We start from the raw sequence: 18,760 nt of genomic DNA on the forward strand, positions 1-18,760 counted from the left end.
GACCAGCAGCCACTTATTTTAAATCCCAAAATATTGTTTTTATTTCTGCTAATACAAAAACTTTCTGCAATGATGCATTATTTTGATAGGGTCAAAGTAGTGACAGAGCACCATCACTGAATAGTTAATCCATTCCATAATTTAATTCCACAAACAGATATGCAAAAGGTTTTAAGTGTTGTACGAGCATACAAATGTTTTAAATTATATTTAGATTATATTTCTCCTCTTTTGTTGAGAATAATTGTTGGACAGTCTTTGGTAGCAGTTTATAGTTTGCTTTGTATATATTTTAGCTGTTTGCAAATGCACCGAATTGTTCAATTTCAATATTTGTGATTCAATAAATAGAGGCTTTGAATGTTCTCTATATCCAACATTATGTATAATTCTAATTGATCTTTTTTGTAGCACACTTCGTAAATGAAGCGCACAATTGTAGTTGTTTCCCCCATATCTCCGCACAATAACTCAGACATGTTAACACAAGTGAGTAGTAAAGAATATGAAGTGAAATTTGGTCCAAAACATATTTTGCTTTATTCATTACTGACGTGTTTCTTGCCACTCTATGATTTTTATATTTCCCCATTTTATTTTATTATCCATTATTACACTCAAAAATGTATTTTCTTTTACCCTTTCAATATCTACTCAGTCTATTTGTATTTGTGCTTGACTTTCTCTTCTACTGTTACCATATACCATTATTTTAGTTTTACTGAGGTTTAAGGATAGTGTGTTTTTGTCAAACCATCTTTTTAATTTGTTCATTTCTTCTGTTATTATTTGTTTTAGCTTATGTGTGTTCTCTCCTGAACAAAATACAGTTGTATCATCTGCAAATATTACTAACTTTAAGTCCTTTGTAACTTTACAAATGCTGTTTTTTATAGAGATTGAACAGTTTTGGGCCAAGTATTGTTCCCTGAGGTACGCCACAAAATATTTTCAGCTCTGTAGAAGTGTGTTGCCTATCATCACGTATTGCTTCCTGTTGGTTAAGTAACTTCTAACCCAGTTCAAGACCAAAGTAACAAGTGATTAAATTTTGGGGTGGACATAGGTCACTGCCTGGATTTGGGATTTTTCAAAAGGATTCTTGACTAATGGGAGAGAGGCCATGACAGATGTCTGCAATCTCCATATGCTTTGCTAATTATTCAAGTGTACATTATTATTAGGCCATCATGCCTGTTTAAGAAAAAAAAAATGAACCATTGCTATTCAATACCCAATCACAAACGCTCAAATAGAAAACATGAACATGTATTGGCCGAAAAGTCAAGAAGGCTGAAAATTCTAAATGGTTGCCAACCTGCATTCAGTGGGAACTTTTCCCTGTAGTGGTCGCAATAGACAGGTTTGACTGTACATTTAATTACATTTGAATATAATTTTTGATCAATGTCAAAATCAAAATGTACTATGATCACATATTTGTACCGTGTTGTCTTTGTTGATACCAACAAATGATGTATTACTAAGAGCCTACAGCGCATAAGACAGTGACAATGAATTGGGATAGTAATGAGCTGACAAAGCTGTTCGGGCCTGTTGAGGCACAGAAGACCAAAAGAATGAAAACATTCAGGTATGTGATCAGGATAAGACAGGATCACAAGTGGGTACCTACTGTATGGTGTCAGTGTAGACAAATAATGTGTGCGAGTGGGACAACGTCATGGAAAATTATGATTTAAATATTACACGATACCAACAGTAGTACTAGGACGTAAATTAACTAATACACTTACCTCCAGCGAGATGTCCCAGACGAGCCTCTGTGGGTGGGGTAGTGAGCGGTCCACTTCACCCTTACAATGTCCATCCTCTGTGTATCCCAGATGGAACGCATCGGTAGCTAATGTGTACTGGAAAGAGGGGACAAATATTAACAAATACACAACAGAGCCAATATAATTACTTTTCCATTAATAGTAAAAGAAAGCACATGCAAAAATAAAGTTTTAGCTGTAAATTGCTGAGGATTTTTCAATTTAACAGAATACTCCACTTTCATTTTGGGGCCCTCAGGGGGCTTATGCAAATTATATTGGATACCAGCAGAGGTGGGTAGTAACGCGCTACATTTACTAAAGTATCTTTCTGAATACATTTTACTTTTAATGCAGCATATGTTTTACTCTAAGGTGAGTATTTGTATGAAGAATAAAGGCGCTACATTTATTTACAAAATATAATCCATTCATTTCTGCTTGCAATGACAAATTGTTGGCTGTTAGAAGGCTGTTAGCGGGCACTGTCACATGACTCTTTTTTTTTTTACCAATCCAACGTTTGACTCCATTTCACCAATCAAACGGCAGTGCTACGACCGCACTCAAACTACACACTGTAAAAAGTGGCATGATGTCAGAATAGGCAGCACAACTCTTACAGCACATAATTACGTTACGAACTAAAGTAAAAAGAACAGCTATCCTGTCAGTAATAATGTTCACATTTCAACTGGAGAAAACATGTTGTGGTAAGTTTTAGATTGTCTTTTATGTTTTAGTTGCACATATGCTAGCAATGGCCCTGTGATAAAGCTATAAGTGACTGTATCAATTAATCAATTAAAGTTTATTTATTTAGCCCTGAGTGTCCGCCCTGAGTTCGGTAGATTTTGAGTTCAAACCCCGGCCAAGTCATACCAAAGACTATAAAATGGGACCCATTACCTCCTTGCTTGGCACTCAGCTTCAAAGGCTGTAATTGGGGGTTAAATCACCAAAAATGATTCCTGGGCGCGGCCACCGCTGCTGCCCACCACTCCCCTCACCGCCCAGGGGGTGATGAAGTGTGATGGGTCAAATGCAGAAAATAATTTCGCCACACTTAGTGTGTGTGTGACAATCATTGGTACTTTAACTTTAAATTTTTAAATCCAAGTGTCTCAAAGGGCTGCACAAGCCACAACGACATCCTCGGGTCAGATCCCACATCAGGGCAAGATGTAAAGACTGTAAAATGTCCTTTTTTTATTTAGAACATGCATTGTACAATTTTTTTGTTTTGAGTACCAGTGAGGCACTATAGTAAGTTTATTTTGATAAAATACTCCATGAATGTCATCAGCCTCCTCCATCAGTCACGCCTACTTTGTTTGATTGGTCAGAGCAGAGGTCCCAGGCTCACTCCAACTCCCACAGTACTAACGCTAAAAGCCCCCCTTCAACCGGTTACGTGCTAATGGTTATCAGCAACCAGTAAAATTGAGGTATAAATAGATTAATATTGGAGAATCTGGCGTGACGAGAGCAGAAGAGCAGTGATTGTGAGGTACGTTTATTGAGAATTGCCTTACTTTGGTTTCCTTGGGAAGGCTGGAAAAAGACGCACATTCTAACATCCGAAAAAACACTTTCTGGCTGCCACTTAAGACAAAAGAAGCAGTACTGAGCAACTTGACATACATGGATGTCGTGAAGCAGTGTTAATTTTGATAGCAGTTTTTAAATTTAATTTTAGTCACAGTCTTTTGACAAAAATGTATTTTAGTTTTAGTCATATTTTAGTTATCTGAATAATTTAGTTTTAGTCAAGTTATAGTCAACTATATTCCTAAACATTTTAGTCAACTCAGGGATCAATACTTGGACCAAAATTGTTCAATCTCTTTATAAATGACATTTTTTTTAAAGTTACAAAAGACTTAAAGATAGTATTATTTGCAGATGATACAACTGTGTTTTATTCAAGAGAGAACACACAGAAGATAATAAAAATAACAAGAGAATAAATAAATTAAAAAGATGGTTTGACAAAAACAGACTATCTTTGATTCTCAATAAAACTAAAACAGTGCTATTTGGTAACAGTATTAGTCAGTATTGTAGTCAGCTGGAGGCGTGTCTTAATGAAATTAAACAATGGATGTCCGCTAACTTTTTGCAACTCAACGCCAAAAAAACGGAAATGCTGATTATCGGTCCTGCTAGACACCGAACTCTATTTAATAATACAACTCTAACATTTGACAACCAAACAATTAAACAAGGCGGCACGTTAAAAAATCTGGGTATTATCTTCGACCCAACTCTCCTTTGAGTCACACATTAAAAGCGTTACTAAAACGGCCTTCTTTCATCTCCGTAATATCGCTAAAATTCGCTCCATTCTGTCCACTAAAGACGCTGAGATCATTATCCATGCGTTTGTTACGTCTCGCCTCGACTACTGTAACCTATTATTTTCGGGTCTCCCCATGTCTAGCATTAAAAGATTACAGTTGGTACAAAATGCGGCTGCTAGACTTTTGACAAGAACAAGAAAGTTTGATCACATTACGCCAGTACTGGCTCACCTGCACTGGCTTCCTGTGCACTTAAGATGTGACTTTAAGGTTTTACTACTTACGTATAAAATACTACACGGTCTAGGTCCATCCTATCTTGCCGATTGTATTGTACCATATGTCCCGACAAGAAATCTGCATTCAAAGGACTCCGGCTTATTAGTGATTCCCAAAGCCCAAAAAAAGTCTACGGGCTATAGAGCGTTTTCCGTTCGGGCTCCAGTACTCTGGAATGCCCCCCCGGTAACAGTTCGAGATGCCACCTCAGTAGAAGCATTTAAGTCTCACCTTAAAACTCATTTGTATACTCTAGCCTTTAAATAGACTCCCTTTTTAGACCAGTTGATCTGCCGTTTCTTTTCTTTTTCTTCTATGTTCCACTCTCCCTTGTGGAGGGGGTCCGGTCCGATCCGGTGGCCATGTACTGCTTGCCTGTGTATCGGCTGGGGACATCTCTGCGCTGCTGATCCGCCTCCGCTTGGGATGGTTTCCTGCTGGCTCCGCTGTGAACGGGACTCTCGCTGCTGTGTTGGATCCGCTTTGGACTGGACTCTCGCGACTGTGTTGGATCCATTATGGATTGAACTTTCACAGTATCATGTTGGACCCGCTCGACATCCATTGCTTTCCTCCTCTCCAAGGTTCTCATAGTCATCATTGTCACCGATGTCCCACTGGGTGTGAGTTTTCCTTGCCCTTATGTGGGCCTACCGAGGATGTCGTAGTGGTTTTGTGCAGCCCTTTGAGACACTAGTGATTTAGGGCTATATAAGTAAACATTGATTGATTGAACAGTAGAAGAGGCAATTACAAATAGACGGAATAGATATTGAAAGGGTAAAAGATGAAAGTGTAAAAGAAAACATTTTTGGGTGTAACAATAGATGATAAAGTTAATTGGAAATCTCATGTAAAAATATACAACATAAAGTAGCCAGAAACACGTCAATAATGAATAAAGCAAAACATGTTCTGTAGGATTAAATAAGCTCAGTTTCTGCCTACTCCTTTTCGGACATGCTGTAAAAAAACAACTGGAAATATGTAATGCATTATATTGTATGGTATGTATGTTCGAAATAAACTGAAACTGAACTGACATAAAATTACAGTAAATTTTGTCGACAAAAATATAAAGTATGATGCATCTTTGAAGTTGTCTTTATACTTGTATTACACTTGTATTAAAAGTTAAAGGTTAAGTACCACTGATAGTCACAGACACACTAGGTGTGGTGAAATTAACCTCTGCATTTCACCCATCCCCTTTTTTCACCCCCTGGGAGGTGAGGGGAGCAGTGAACAGGAGCGGTGGCCGCGCCCGGGAATCCTTTTGGTGATAGAACCCCCCAAAGCCAACCCTTGATTCCAGGCGAAAAATCGAAACTGATTGGATACCATCCATTCTTTTCCACCGGCCCCATCCCACATGCAACTGTAATTGGATATTTTCTCTCACCGTCTAAAGATGTAATTAAATCGGACTGGATTTCATCTGTGTCAACATTGTCATCTCGTTTTAATTTGTTGACTAAATTGTCAATTAATTGTTGCGATCCACTGCTCGGATCGTTCCATATTGTTGCTTTGTTTCCATGTTATGTATCACTCTCCATCGTTTGACTCCTTGGTTTCTGTTTAGTCCGTCACCATGGTCACATATTAGTTCCACCTGCTACTCCCGGTTCACGCACACCTGTTTTACTAATCACCATCCTATATAGGCCAGGCTTTTCTGTTCAGTCTTTCTGGGTTCCTAATTTGCCTTCGTGCAACAGTGACGACTGCTCTATATGTATTTTCTCGCTAGCTTACATGCTAAGCCTTTGCTTATTCTTAGCTCTCATGCTAAATGTTTTATTTTCCCTTTTCGTGCTTTCATGCCTAGTATTTGTATTTCCGTTTGTTATTCCTAGCCTCCATGCTAGCGCCATTTGTTTGCCTTTTTCTATTAGCACCAGTCTTTTTGTTCTAGCCTGTTTTGAGTTTAATAAATCGTTCTTACCTTTTGCTGTGTTCTAGCCGACGCATCCCTGGAAGAACAAACCCGGCATCGCTATGCCACACAGTCGTTACATTAATTTTGTCATCGTTTTATTATCGTGGTACCGGTATACCGAACAACCCTACACTGAACATCATTAAAAAACAACGATTAGATCCCTTGAAGCTTTTTAATCCGGCTAACCCAACTTTTCCTTGTTATTTGATTAAAACCCTTTGCGGTTTTTAAAACACCATGAAACATTTGTGAAATCGAAAGGTTTTTTGAAACAATGGGTGTTCAAAATGGATGGAGGTAACAGTCATTTGGCTATCCATCCTCGTCAGGTAAAAACAATGATATAATGACAATGAAAACTTTACAGTAATATATGGCGATACTAGGAAGATCCATGACATACACCTTTTACGCAAGTTTGAATGTTCAAGGTACAGCATAGCCTAAATAAATTGTCAAATTGCCTGGTTTCCACTTAACTTTAAAGTAAAAACTGACACTTAAGTGCATGCATTTCCTTTCAGCAACTATAACAACAAGACAAAAATATGTACCTCCCAAAGATGAGCAACAGTTGGTGCATCAGCCCAGGAGTGCTCAGCGTTAAGTCCGTTCTTCCCATTCTTGTAGATCACAACAGAAAATGATTTATCATACCATCTGGTACAACAGAGAAAATAGAAGAGAAAAACAAATTTTGACATGGTTAATGCTTGCAATAAGAAAACCTCAATTTGCACATTGGATGTTTTGTACCTGGTGGTCCAAAAACATATGACATCATGCATGCTTTTTAGAAACACCCAAAAAGCAATCTGCTATACCGGACGTGAGAATAATGAAAAAAATACATCACAAAGCAGTTTTTGCAGCATTCCTCTGTGTCATTTGTGGGATCGCAACTGTTGGACTTGAGAGTGGTCCAAAACTCTGTAGTAGTTCAGTGGTAGCTACAATTACATGTGGTTTGCTATACAAGATATCTCTTGGCTTTATGTTATGCTTTAAGTTGTGAGCATAATTTTAGTTATGAGTATGTTGCTCACCACCACTATGAAGTTGAAGAAGAAAAAGAAGAGATCTAAACCGCTCCACTGCTAGCTGGTGCTGCGCCACGAATGCCAGAACGAAGAACAAGATCCCCCCAAAAACAGCACCACTGGAAACAGCAGCCAGCTTCCACGCCAGCGGACAATAACCAAAAGGCAGCCATTCATCCACAAACATATGGAGAAGTTACTGATAATGTTTGCAATATATAGTAAAAAAATTTCCAGACTATAAGCCGCACCCACTAAATTAAAAACTATTTTTCAATATTTATTTACATACCTTAATTGTTTCCAAAGAGTGCCTTTAACAGGGCAGTAAAATGCCTGATCTGTGCGACACCAATTTCCATCCACTTGTTTATTACCTATGAGGTGGCGACTTGTCCAGGGTGTACTCTGCCTTCTGCCCAATTGTAGATGAGATAGGCACCAGCGCCCGCGCGACTCCAAAGGGAATAAGCGGTAGGAAATGGATGGATGGATGGATGTTTATTACCTTTTGTTTGGGCGGTAAGACCATGTAGGTGTTCAGTTGCTGGAGCAGTTAATTGGTTTTCCTTTGTGTCTTGTGTTCTTCTTTGTTACCGCTCCTTTGTTTTCTGTTACGGACCCAACCACTCCCTGAGCCGGGCATAATTGCTGCAGGTTTGCAGAATTAACAGACCTATTTAATCACACTTGTACGGCTAGGAGGGCACTGGCTGATTACTCTTCGTGGACACAGGATTTAAGATTCAGGCTCTGGATTCTTCTCCTTGATTCTAGTTTCTCTAAGACCATTTGCCACCCTGTCCTGTAAAGTCTCCCTTCCGGCTAAGGTATTTTTCGCGGTGCAATCTATTGTTCCTTTTTTTTTTTACGCACGGTAGCTTTTTGTTATCTACTTAAGTGTTCATCCCTGTCCTGAGCAATAAATACCCTTTTTGTTCATACTCCTGCCTGTATTTTGCATCTTGGGATCCACTAGCCTCTTTGAGTATCACCAAGCGTGGCATGATCAAACAAAATACAAGTCATCGTCATGGACCCACTAGCTGCTAAAGCTCGTTCTCCAATCATTTAAACCAACGCAATAACTCTACGGTGACGTCTTGGTGAATTTGTGAAACTCGATCAATACAAAAAGAATGCCATTGTAAGTTAATAACACTGACACAGACATTCGTAAAAGTGTTAGCATATTAGCTAATGCCAACGATGCTAGCTTCATTACGTTACGATAGTACCTACAAATATGCATGAAAACACTCCTACAGACATCACACATGGAACAGTTTAGCAAGTATAAATATTTTTAGTTATACAGTAAAAGTTACAAAGGTTGCTTGTAATGAGGGGTGAAGATCCATATGAGTAGAAACGATATGGACGGTTAGAAGACAGAATGGCAATTGTACTTCCGGTTAAAAGCTGTAGTCTAAACAAAAGGGCGCTGCAGAACCTGTAGTGAGCGAACTCATCCCAAAAAACTGTGCAAAAGCTCAAACAATAACGCACCATTTAAGTGTCTTTGCTTGGTTTTTTGGAGAGCTATTTGTGTTTTGGCTGTCAGTGAAGAAAAATCCATAAATTAGCTGCACCATTTGGTAAACCGCAGAGTTCAAAGTGTAGTACAAGTGTAGTGACTTATAGTCCAGAATGTATGGTAATTTATATACAGTGTCTGTATGGCTATGGTTACTTATATGGTTTGAAGGAGAACTGCACTTTTTGGGGGGAATTTTGCCTATCGTTCACAATCATTAAAGAAAGTCGTTAAAATGGATGTATTTTCTTATGCATTCTAACAGAAATAAAAGTCTGCATACAGCGGAGCCAATTGGAGGTCCACTACTCAAAGCATAAATAACCAATAATGCTCCATACTGATTTCGTGACTTTAATCTTAACCAAGTATTAGTGATATTGTGATTAAAACCCAGACAAACTAGTTATAGCGACGCCGTGATCACAAGCTTGTGTACTAAGGTTGACATGCTAGACTGATCAGCTGCTTCTCGTTTCCTTGCTCATCAAAATTTATTTTAAATTTCAAATCACGCCTCTCACCTGGATAGTAGAAGGATGAGGACTTATTCCGACAAGTTGGTACACTTTGACAGCCAATTTAGACCCAGAAATGGGGAGAACGACATTAAAAGACGCTTGGTTCCACAACCCCCCTTTCTTCGCAAGGATAATGAGACATTCTTCACCTAAATGGGAATATACAAACATCCTAGCAGTCGGCATCTAATGACAGCAGAAATTGCACAGTAGGTGATGTTTTATTATGTTTGTGGTTCTCACAAAATCTGCAGTGAGATATAATCAGTGATGAAGAAAAAAAAAAGCAAACGTGATACGTTTTAGAAATGAATGCACTGCATATGCCTAAAGTGGTCAAAATACGTTAATATCAAATATAAATATGCCTGATACTACATTACATATATACCATAAATAAAACACATTAGCTCCATTGTAAGCAGACTATTGATCGCTTTTATTTAATATTTATAATGTAGGTCGATAACATGATATGAATATGTATTGCGAGAGACACAGACTCGATATCAACATAAAATGCTTTCCATAAAATATTCGATAAATATTTTTATTTTTTGGTTGGAAGTAACCAGAAATTATGAGACAAGATTTGTTTCATGAAGTAAGACTGCACGAGAATGGCCAAAATAATAATCACAAATATTTGTTATCAATATTGAAACCATGATTATTAATCACGATTATTTACTATATTATGTAAAACACATTTGTTGCCCGTTCTATTTTAAACAATCAGCATGTGAACAGGGCTTTCATTTCAAAATGAAACCTAAAAAAATAACGAATCACTAATAAAATAAAAAGGGCAAAAGACAAAGGGCTGACTAAAAATAAATATGCCATTGCAGAGTGCGATCATCCTACCTGGCTACAATACACTTCTCCAATGATAAATAGCACCCTTAGTAAGTTGGAAATTGTTTTACTGTATTTACTGGCAACCTTAAATAAGTCATAAAAAGTATCAATAACTATCAATATTGATCAATATAAAAAACGTACATCGTGATATAGTTTTCGGCCATATCGCCAAGCCCTGTTAGAATGCAATAAAAAAAATATACATCACGTCTTTCCTTATGATTGTGAACGATAGGCAAAATTCCAAAAAATGAAAAGGATGACTTTTGCAATCTTCTGATACATATTTTCACTGGGGTTATAGAAGATATCCTTCCATCCATCCATTTTCTACCGCTTGACCCGTTCAGGGTCGCGGGGGTGCTGGAGCCTATCTCAGCTGCATCCGGGCGGAATGCGGAGTACACCCTGGACAATCTAATGTAATTGGTATATAAAGGAATGATTTGCAGTCAATGACACATTCAAAACCAAACTTGGCTTCAATTTCCTCGGCTTTGTCCTGACCTGTCGTAACATTTGCCATGGAGCAGCGACTTGGCGTAGCGATCCAAGTTTCCTTCTGGGTCAGTTCCCCTCATGCCCTGCTCTTCATCATCCAGAGTTACGAAGAAGGCGGCCTTCTCGATGGCATCCAACGACCGCTTATTGACGCCGGTGCTGAAGTATTGCTTCCTCGTCTCAGACCAAGGAATCCTGGGGGAAGATTGCCAAAAGTAAACAGGACTGTAAATACAGTGAAGAGTGGTTTAAAGACGGATCTGTTGTAAGTCCCTTCCACTTAGACCACAGGTGTCAAACTCAAGGCCCGAGGGCCAGATCTAGCCCGCCACATCATTTTGAACGGCCCAGGAAAGCTTGGAAATAATATGCATCAATTAAGTACTTTTTCTTTTTCTATTTTGACAGAAAAAAAAGACATGTACTGCATGCAGTTATATATCATTTAAACTTTATCCATCTAATAATGCAACATATATTATATTATCATATACTCTAAACATTTTTGGGGTAAACATACTTAAATATCTACTTAGCCTTATGATTTCAAAACAAGTTATTCATCAAATTGTACACTGTAAACATGACAATATATATATTTTTTAAAAACAGAATCCCACCGTAAGAAAAAAACTGTGGTAACATTTTTACACTTACAGTAATACACCATGAAAACAGCAACCATATTTTTTATGCAAAACCCCTACCAAAAACTCGTAGCTCAATCACCGGAATTTTACAGTAAAATAGAGTGTGATCATTTTACTGTAAATCTTATGGTAAAATACTGCCATTTTTTTGGACCGCAAAATCCACAGATTTTGTTTTCTTACAGTGTAGGTAAAATATACATTCACTAATCAAATGCATAGGTATTGTGTGACAACATCATGCGACTAATCCTTATACATACAGTATATGTTTTTTTTATTAATGTTACAAGCAGCCGGCCCTCTGAGTGCACCCAAAACAGCAACGTGGCCCTCAATGAAAATGAGTTTGACACCCCTGGCTAAGAGCAACAAACTGCTTATGTTGACCAATCCAACAACTCTTGGTTCACTGTGCTCTTATTGATAAAATGTGCCCGTTTGAGTTGACGTTAACATACAGTGGGGCAAAAAAGTATTTTGTCAATCACCGATTGTGCAAGTTCTCCCACTTAAAATGATGACAGAGGTCTGTAATTTTTTATCATAGGTACACTTCAACTGTGAGATACAGAATGTGAAAAAAAAATCCATGAATTCACATTGTAGGAATTTTAAAGAATTTATTTGTAAATTATGGTGGAAAATAAGTATTTGGTCAACCATTCAAAGCTCTCAATGATGGAAGGAGGCTTTGGCTCAAAATCTCACGATACATGGCCCATTCATTCTTTCCTTAAAACGCATCAATTGTCCTGGCCCCTTAGCAGAAAAACAGCCCTAAAGTATGATGTTTCAACCCCCATGCTTCACAGTAGGTATGGTGTTCTTGGGATGCAACTCAGTATTCTTCTTCCTCCAAACACGACAAGTTGAGTTTATACCAAAATGGATACATGGATGATACAGCAGAGGATTGGGAGAATGTCATGTGGTCAGATGAAACCAAAATAGAACTTTTTGGTATAAACTCAACTCGTCGTGTTGAGAGTATGAAAATTGTGGATTAAAAATGCTGTCGGTTTAAAAAAAACATTTATCAATGCAGGATAGCAAAATGTCTCGAGCAAAAGAGTGCAAGTACAATTGCATGCGATGGTGTAAAAGCAATGAGGTGGCGACTTGTCCAGGGTGTACCCCACTGTTCACCCGAGTGCAGCTGAAATAGGCTCCAGCCCTTGCTGCAACCCTGAGAGGGATAAGCGGTAGAAAAATAGATGGACGGATGGCTATTTTCAGTTTTGATGTTGGTTTAGTCCAGAACCGCTTACGTCGTCACCAAGTCTGAGGGACGTTGACAAAATCACATTTCACTGTCGTCTATAATATTAATACTGGACGACCAGCCTGGATACTTCTCATTTTGTGAAGGATTTTTTAAACCTTATAGACTCTTTTTTTTTTATTTGACACAGTTTGTGTCTGGCCCCACACACGGACATGGTCACATGCTTGATCTTGTCCTGTCATTTGGCCTACCTGTGTCTAACTTGGACATTTGTTACAATGTGCTGTCAGACCATATGCCTGTCATATTTGAGGCCAGTTTTAACCGCCTGACAGCTGGAGCACGCGCTCGTGCGCGTCTCTGTCGAGTCTCTAACCCTTCCACTGCTGGTCAGTTTATTATTGCTTTTAACCAAGGTTTTTTACCCTCTGACTCTGTTTTTTCTGACACTGAGAAACTTAGTGCATTGTTTGACTCCACATGTGAGACTGCCTTGAACTCAGTGGCTCCTTTAAAAATCAAAAAGGCCAAAACTAAATCAGAACTCTGGTTTAATGAGAGAACCCGTGCGATCAGACGCGAGTGCCGCAAACCTGAACGCAGGTGGAAGAAGGACAACCTTCAGGTGTCACTCCAGATTTGAAAGGACTGTTGGCATCGATATCAGAGGATACTAAAAGAGGAAAAAAGAAAACATTTGGCAAACATTATTGCCTCCAATGGTTTTGACCCTCGTGTTTTATTCAAAATCATTGACTCTGTTCTTAATGGTTCTCTGCCTACATGCTTGGAACCCTCCTCTGAATTGTGCAATGCCTTTTTAGAGTATTTTATTGATAAGATTGCCACAACAAGGGCTCTCATTTCTGTTCCGACTTCTGACCCTTCTGTCCCGTTTAACTACTCTGCTGTTTTTAATCAGTTTGAGCAAGTGACTCTGCGACAGTTAGAATAATTAACAAATCATATGAAGCCCTCAGGTTCTCCCCATGATGCTGTCCCTCCTACATTTTTCAAAGTGTTTTCTTGCATAGGGCAGCCTGATCTTAACATTTTAAATAGCAGTCTGTTTTCTGGTGTAGTTCCTACCAGTTTTAAACACGCCGTGGTTCAACCGCTTTTTAAGAAACCTGGTCTTGACAGTTCAGTTTTAGCCCATTTTAGACCCATTTCTAAGCTGCCTTTCCTCTCAAACATCTTGGAGAAGATTGTTTTTACCCAGTTAGTCACTTTTTTAGAGGACTGTGATATTTTACAAGTCTTTCAATCTGGTTTTAAACCCCTCCATAGTACAAGAGTCAGCATTACTAAGGGTTTTTAATGACATCCTGAGAGCAACAGATTTAGGTGATCATGTGATTTTAGTTTTAATGGATCTAACAGCAGCATTTGATACGGTGGGCCATAATATTTTAATTAACTGCCTACAGCATCAAGTGGGCATCTGTGGTACTGCTTTGAGTTGGCTGAAGACATATTTGACTAACAGGACTTTCTCTGTAAATGTTGCTGGTTTTGAATCCTCTGTTGTTCCATTGACATGTGGGGTCCCACAAGACTCAGTTTTAAGACCACTGCTCTTTTCTATTTATTTACTTCCTCTGGGCTCAATCCTAAGAAAGCACAATATTTGTTTTCATTGTTATGCCGATGACACACACATTTTTTTTCTGTTAGAGAAATCATGCCTCTTCAATGCAGACACTGTTTGCTTGCCTTGAAGATATCAAGGTGAGGATGGCACTAAACTTTTTAAATTTCAATGAAAATAAGACAGAAGTGATAGTGTTTGGACCTAGTGGTTCCTGTGAACTCCCCCCTGTTGACTTTGGCCCCTTGACTTTGCACATTAAGCCCATGGTGACCAACTTGGACTTTCGTATTGACAGTGATTTTAAATTGGACCTTCAGATTGGCACAGTGGTGAAAGCCAGCTTTGTTTATTTACATCAGCTGGCCACGGTTAAAAACCTTCTTTCTAGGCAACAGTTTGAGACAGTAATCCATGCCTTTATTACATCTCGGCTGGATTACTGTAACTCTTTGTATTTTGGTATTAACCAATCCTCTCTCTCACGTCTGCAGCTGGCCCAAAATGCAGCTGCCCGACTTTTAACCAAAACAAGAAAAAGAAAGCACATTACTCCTGTTTTAGCCTCCCTCCACTGTCTGCCTGTGTCTTTCAGAGTCCATTTTAAAATGATCTTACTTGTTTTTAAATCCTTACATGGTCTTGCCACATCTTACCTCCCTGAGCTGCTCCACCTAAATGCTCCCACCCTGTCCCTCAGATCAGCTGATCAGCTGATCCTGGAGGTACCCAAATCAAAGCGCAAGCTCAGAGGGGACAGTGCCTTCTCTGTTGCGGGTCCCAAACTCTGGTACGATCTCCCTCTCCATGTGAGACAGGCCCCGTCTTTGGCTATTTTTAAGACCCTTCTTAAAACCCATTTTTATTCACTGGCTTTTAACCCAGCATGAGACTTTAAACTGTTTTCAACCTTTAACTGTTTTAACTTTTTAACTGCTTTTTATCTAACAAATTGTTCTTAGGGTAATTTGTATTCGCTATTTTAATGTGTTTTTTACTTCTGTTTAAATGTTATTTTTTTAGTCTGTCCTTTGCCTTTTTTCTTTGTGGTGTACAGCCTTTTATTCTTCAACTGTGGTTGTTTTTAAAGGGCTTTATGAATAAAATTGGTATGGTAAGGTAAAAGTTTCTGCTACAGAGTTGGTTGTACAAAATGTGCAAGAGAAAACAATTTAATTCTCTTTAAACATACATAATGCAAGAACTCAGTTGTTTTTTAGCCAAGCCAATGACTTGTTGAATATAATTTACATTTTAGAAAGATATAAGTCTTGTTGTAGGATAGTTTTAAACGACATCAGTTGTATTTTAATTTTGAAAAAAGCTCACAGTTTCGGTTGTGCTGGGTCTAAACGCTGCTTTTATTAGAGTGAACCATCACATTTTATTAAATAGACTTTAGACACCTGATCAGTCTCACTGGTACTGTTTCGCTCTTTTTTCATAGACAGATGATTTTATATGACTATGGCTACATATTCCGCAGCTAACAAAGAAATAAAGTGTGGGGTTCTCCAAGGCTCAATTTTAGGTCCCGTTCTATTTAATCAATGTTAAAATTAATGAAAAATACATGTTTAATGGATTTGAAAGAATATACAGTGCATGCATTATTATTATGTACTCTCATTACATCAGTGGTTAATTTGGTCTCCAATATATAATGACAATAATATTGTTTAACTGCAATAATTTGTAGGTCAATATATCATAGAGCAAAATTTGGTATCGGGCCAGGCCTAGGGAACGCATTTAGGAGACACGGGATCTGTTTCCTCAGTCCTCAGGCGTATTCTGATGACACAGGACCAATTGATACCTTTACAGCATTTAGAACTTTAGTCCATGAATTGACCTTTATCATGAAATGATTTACGTGGACCCCGACTTAAACAAGTTGAAAAATCTTATTCGGGTGTTACCATTTAGTGGTCTATTGCACGGAATATGTTCTGAACTGTGCAATCTACTAATAAAAGTTTCAATCAATCAACCAATCAAGTCCTGAAAGCAATGATTTACTACAGTGTAACCACGAGGTTTAGTTGTATGTCCTGAATGACGAAAAGTTAAACTTTTACCAAAACTGCAGGATTTTAAACCAACGCAATTCAGAAAACATCTGGGAGTCATTTTTGATGTTTTGCTATCTTTTATCTAACTTTGCTAATTTTTTATGTTGTATCGATCCGTTGTGAGGAAGAAGGAGCTGAGCCGGAAGGCAAAGCTCTCAATTTACCGGTCGATCTACGTTCCCATCCTCATCTATGGTCATGAGCTTTGGGTCATGACCGAAAGGATAAGATCACGGGTACAAGCGGCTGAAATGAGTTTCCTCCGCCGGGTGGCGAGGCTCTCCCTTAGAGATAGGGTGAGAAGCTCTGCCATCCGAGAGGAGCTCAAAGTAAAGCCGCTTCTCCTACACATCGAGAGGAACCAGATGAGGTGGCTCGGGCATCTGGTCAGGATGCCACCCGAACGCCTCCCTATGGAGGTGTTTAGGGCACGTCCAACCGGTAGGAGGCTACGGGGAAGACCCAGGACACGTTGGGAAGACTATGTCTCCCGGCTGGCCTGGGAACGCCTCAGGATCCCCCGGGAAGAGCTGGACGAAGTAGCTGGGGAGAGGGAAGTCTGGGCGTCCCTGCTTAGGCTGCTGCCCCCGCGACCCGACCTCGGATGAGCGGAAGAAGATGGATGGACGGATGGATGGATGGATGGCTAACTTTCATCCAACATATAAAAAATATTTTTGTTATCATTTTAAGAACATAGCCAGAGTCTGCCCATTTCTCTTTCAGGCCAACACGGAAGTGATAATGCATGCTTTTATTTCCTGTCTTTCCGACTATTAAATTTTAAACAGCATTGTTCTTACCTGTCACCGGCTGTGAGAGCTCCTAGATATTCCTCCCCAGGTTGTGGGGGTGAGGGGTCATCCAGGATCTTCTGAATCTGGAACTCGATCTCCCTAGGAGAGAGCAGGCGGCCGGCCCGGTACACCCACAGGCGGAAAAAGCGTCCCTTGTGGTACACAGCAACAAACTCACTGTCCAGCCAGTGCTGGAGAACATCTGTAAACAATACGAGCATTGTGCTAATCTACAATGAAATGACGCTGTTCATCAGAACCTTAGAAGCCCAGACAATAGAATGTATGTATTATACCTGTTTCAATTCCTGGAGTGCGTGTTGTGTTGAACATCCTCTCATATTGGGCAGCACACAGGGGGATGAATGTACCAGGAACGCGGCTCTACAATACAGACAACAGACTCATGTATTTTTAGGTTTTACAACATATACACATTTCCTAACAGAAGTGGTGCCCAAAGGGCCACATACAGAAAAATAATGATATCTGTGTTTAAAAAAGACGCTACACCTAACTCAGTGTAGAGCAAGGCATGTTAAGTAGTTTAATTAAGTTATAAGTAGACCCTTCAGTGAGTGTAAGACACACTCATTGGCTGTATTGACACTGCACTGATACTATGTTTGTGTTTATAATTGTCATTCGCCATCTGATGGACTGAAGAAGTAATTACAACTGGCGGGCATATAGAATGAACCGTTAGCAAATAGAATTGTTTTTGTTCTTTTTTAAACAAATATCTGCACAGAAAGGAGTTTAAAACGTACAATTATGGGCAATAAGCCAAATGGTAAACATGAAAGGGAAACCATTTTCCTTATTTGAGTGTATAATATCCAAATGATGCCACGTTTTGGATTTTTTTTCTCTTTAATTCCAGTTTGATCGACAATGGAGACAAAAACCAATATCAAATGCCACTTATGAATCAAAGGAAGCGCTTCCTGAGAAACAGTTTGGAGCTTCACAACCTCGCAACTACAAACCCCGATTCCATGAGTTGGGAAATTGTGTTAGATGTAAATATAAACAAAATACAATGATTTGCAAATCCTTTTCAACACATATTCAATTGAATGCACTACAAAGACGAGATATTTGATCTTCAAACTCATAAACTTTATTTTTTTTTTTTGCAAATAATAATTAAGTTCGAATTTCATGGCTGCAACACGTGCCAAAGTAGTTGGGAAAGGGCATGTTCACCACTGTGTTACATTACCTTTTCTTTTAACAACACTCAATAAACGTTTGGGAACTAAGGAAACTAATTAATGAAGCTTTGAAAGTGGAATTATTTCCCATTCTTGTTTTATGTAGAGCTTCAGTCGTTCAACAGTCCGGGGTCTTCGCTGTCGTATTTTACGCTTCATAATGCGCCACACATTTTCGATGGGAGACAGGTCTGGACTGCAGGCGGGCCAGGAAAGTACCCACACTCTTTCTTTACGAAGCCACGCCATTGTAACACGTGCTGAATGTGGCTTGGCATTGTCTTGCTGAAATAAGCAGGGGCGTCCATGAAAAAGATGGCGCTTAGATGGCAGCATATGTCGTTCCAAAACCTGTATGTACCTTTCAGCATTAATGGTGCCTTCACAAATGTGTAAGTTACCCATGCCTTGGGCACTAATGCACCCCCAATACC

At 39.1% G+C, this 18,760-nt stretch overlaps 1 protein-coding gene across 2 annotated transcripts in view; it reads right to left on the reverse strand.

Moving 5' to 3' along the window:
- Positions 1-1,691: 1,691 nt before the first annotated feature.
- The window catches only part of LOC133541062 (carnitine O-palmitoyltransferase 1, liver isoform-like), a 56,007-nt gene continuing 38,938 nt past the window's right edge, over positions 1,692-18,760 (reverse strand). For both annotated transcript variants that reach the window (XM_061884139.1, XM_061884138.1), the window contains exons 9-13: positions 17,406-17,493; positions 17,116-17,311; positions 10,775-10,963; positions 6,860-6,965; positions 1,692-1,874 (exon numbers count right to left, since the gene is read on the reverse strand). In XM_061884139.1, coding sequence (XP_061740123.1) covers positions 1,707-1,874; positions 6,860-6,965; positions 10,775-10,963; positions 17,116-17,311; positions 17,406-17,493 — 747 coding nt within the window. In that variant the 3' untranslated portion in view covers positions 1,692-1,706. The remainder of the gene's footprint in view (positions 1,875-6,859; positions 6,966-10,774; positions 10,964-17,115; positions 17,312-17,405; positions 17,494-18,760) is intronic.

The sequence above is a fragment of the Nerophis ophidion genome, linkage group LG23 (assembly GCF_033978795.1).
Source record: "Nerophis ophidion isolate RoL-2023_Sa linkage group LG23, RoL_Noph_v1.0, whole genome shotgun sequence".
Lineage (NCBI taxonomy): Eukaryota > Metazoa > Chordata > Actinopteri > Syngnathiformes > Syngnathidae > Nerophis > Nerophis ophidion.